The sequence below is a fragment of the Cucurbita moschata genome, unplaced genomic scaffold (genome assembly GCF_002738365.1).
Source record: "Cucurbita moschata cultivar Rifu unplaced genomic scaffold, Cmos_1.0 Cmo_Scf00039, whole genome shotgun sequence".
Taxonomy (NCBI): domain Eukaryota; kingdom Viridiplantae; phylum Streptophyta; class Magnoliopsida; order Cucurbitales; family Cucurbitaceae; genus Cucurbita; species Cucurbita moschata.
Genome location: NW_019268555.1, coordinates 660069 through 662802, shown reverse-complemented (window position 1 = coordinate 662802; position 2734 = coordinate 660069). Strand labels below are relative to the sequence as shown.

Here is a 2734-nt window from a genome sequence, read left to right as displayed (position 1 = left end):
TTTTAAACTATAGTTCTAGAATTTTTTGAACTTATCTGTTCTACCTCACCTTAAAATTTCTAAGGTCCTCCTAAGAAGTTTGAAAGTTCAACTTAAAAAAATAAATCAGGAATTTAATACCTTGTTGGACTTGGGTGCTATACCATATGTAATCTATGAATTGCTTTCTCTATTTTATATTTTCTACGGTAAAGTATTCATATTTTCTGGTCCATTTTATGAAAGTGTTTTAAAAAATCAATGAAATATTTATTATTCTTGGGCTAATAACTATTATCTATTCAAAGAATTTTGTTATTGAAAATCTAATAAATCTCTGAAATTATCCCAAAATTAACCTTAAATTGTGTTGCATAACCAAAATTAGTTAAATGATTAAATTTTTTACAACCATAGCATGCATCTACATAGTTTCTTGCATGTACTTATAAGTATATATATTTATTCACATGTCCAACACAAATGGGTAGTTAAGCTAAAGGTTGATTAGGAAATGATAAAGAATATTGTCGTTTTCTTTCTTTTCACGGTGGCTTTAGTTAGGGCTCAGGTTCCAAGGGTCGCGTTACCACCACCAGGACCTTCTAGATATTACATTCATGTGGTTAACGAGCTAAGCAAACTTGGGTTGCTTGTGCATTGTCAGTCTAAAGACGATGACTTGTGGTATCATCGTTTGCTTAATCATGGAGATGATTACCAATGGAACTTCAAGGTTAACTTTTGGGGAACAACCTTCTATTGGTGCAAATTGGAGACGCCACATGCATATGTCTCTTTTGAAAGCTTTTGGCCTAAAACACAGCACTTAAGGCTCCGTGATAGGTGCGAACATGGAACTGTAGGAACTTGTATTTGGATGGCTAAAGATGATGGAATTTACTTGAGAAACTTTCTTGCTAATGTTGATGAATTGATTCACAAGTGGATCTATAAAAGATAGACAAGCTTTATTATCTCCTTTTGGTGGAATTATCCTTGAGGAACAAATGAAAAATAATGGGATAACACAAAAAGGTTGTTGTTTTTTTTTTTTTTTTGTATGAAATGTATTTGATAATGAAGTGTATTATTGTTCTCCAAAATTTTAAATTATGAAGAAAAAAATTAAATTTGTGTATAAATACAAGTTGTCAAAATTGTAATCTCTTTTTTATATTAAAATTAATAAAAAATAATGATTTTTACTGACAAATCTGAAAGAAAGTTTAGAATAATAAAATATAAAATAAGTATTAAACAGCTCAGGTTTCTGCCATCTCCACATGGATTTTAAAATAGGATGGTAGGCACCATCTTTGAATTTCCATATATCTTATTAAAAGTTTCACATATTATATTGTTGTTATATCGTTTTTATCAATCTCTCATATCCATAGCACTTCTATACATAACCTAACCTTAACGTTTCATCAACATATCTTACTCCTATCATTACATTACGTTCAATGCATTCTTTTCGCATCCTATCTCAAACATATCATTGAACACACCGTACCATAAGTATTAACATACAATTCACATATTATAACATATGAATACCATATCATAAGCATATCGATCAATAAACAATTCACACATCAATATATATGACACGTGTAGAACCACGGGGCACGTGTCAACATCAAATATAACCATACCGATAGTAAGGTCACATACCTGATTAGCTTAGGCTGGTGTCACCAATTTATCATTGAGAAAGTTCGATTTTGTCCTTTATATTCAAGTCAACTTATATGAACCAGGACATCAATTTCAATTTCAATTCCCTAAATTTTACAATGGTTCATGTGTTAGACTTCATGTGAGCATTAGAGACTCTGTGAGCGGAGTCTTGGAGGGTTATTGTAACGCAAAAAAAAAAAAACAAAAAGAGTGGAGGGGCTAAGTCAACTGAGGGGCAAAAATGTCATTTTGCCCCTCCAGCCCAAATAGGGGTCCAAGGAGAACCCCGTCAGATTCCCTGCAAAAGAAAGAAGGGGTTAGAGAGAAATCAGTGAGGAGTCGGCCGGGAAGATTAACGGACCACCGCCGGAATCCATCTCCAGACGAGACTCGTACTAGGATTGAGAGGCTAGCAAGGCCGATGCTCCATCAAAACCTAAGAACATTTCGCGAGGTAAGGTTTCTGAACGACATTGCTTAGATCTGAGTTTTCTCCTACATGAATCGACCCTAAAATGCTGAAATCTTCACCTAGGAACAACTCACGCACGGTCTGTGAAGAAGTTTTGCCGAGACCTCAACCCAAAGGCAGAGATCCGAGAGTCGTCCAAGAACGGTGAGTGAACTTCCGGCGTTCTTAAATCCTCCGAGAGTCAAGAAAAAATTACAAAAAAATACTAGGACGTAGCCTGTAACACGATCTAGAACTTTGTCGAAGAAATCATATCGATCCGATCTACGGATCAAAAGATATGAAAATCGGAAAAAATTGACTGGGTTTCAATTTTCAGAGGACAGAGAAGAAAGAAGAAAGAGAGAGAAGAAAAAACAAAAAAAAAAAACGGCCGGCGAGCGGCGAAGCGTGGCGACAGGCGCCGGACACGCGTCGACCACCGGCTGGAGCAACGCAGCTCCAGCGAGGCGTCAACACGTGTCGCCTGCAAGCCGGACCGAACTGCAACTCGAGCTGAGCCGACCGGACCAGGCCGGGCCAGCCGACCCACGACTGCGCGAAAGTGGGCGCGCGTGCAACTTGCGACTGGCGCCTTCCTGCGTGTGTGGCCACGCA

The 2734-nt window shown here is 37.3% G+C and overlaps 1 protein-coding gene across 1 annotated transcript; it reads left to right on the top strand.

Moving 5' to 3' along the window:
- Positions 1-493: 493 nt before the first annotated feature.
- Positions 494-943, top strand: LOC111432614 (S-protein homolog 1-like). The gene has a single exon (XM_023069556.1). It carries the CDS (start codon positions 494-496, stop codon positions 941-943), a length of 450 nt encoding a protein of 149 aa, XP_022925324.1.
- The last annotated feature ends 1791 nt before the right edge of the window (positions 944-2734 follow it).

Excerpts from the sequence above, each read along its gene's own strand:
- LOC111432614 (XM_023069556.1), top strand. The coding sequence starts at position 494 with ATGATAAAGAATATTGTCGTTTTCTTTCTTTTCACGGTGGCTTTAGTT.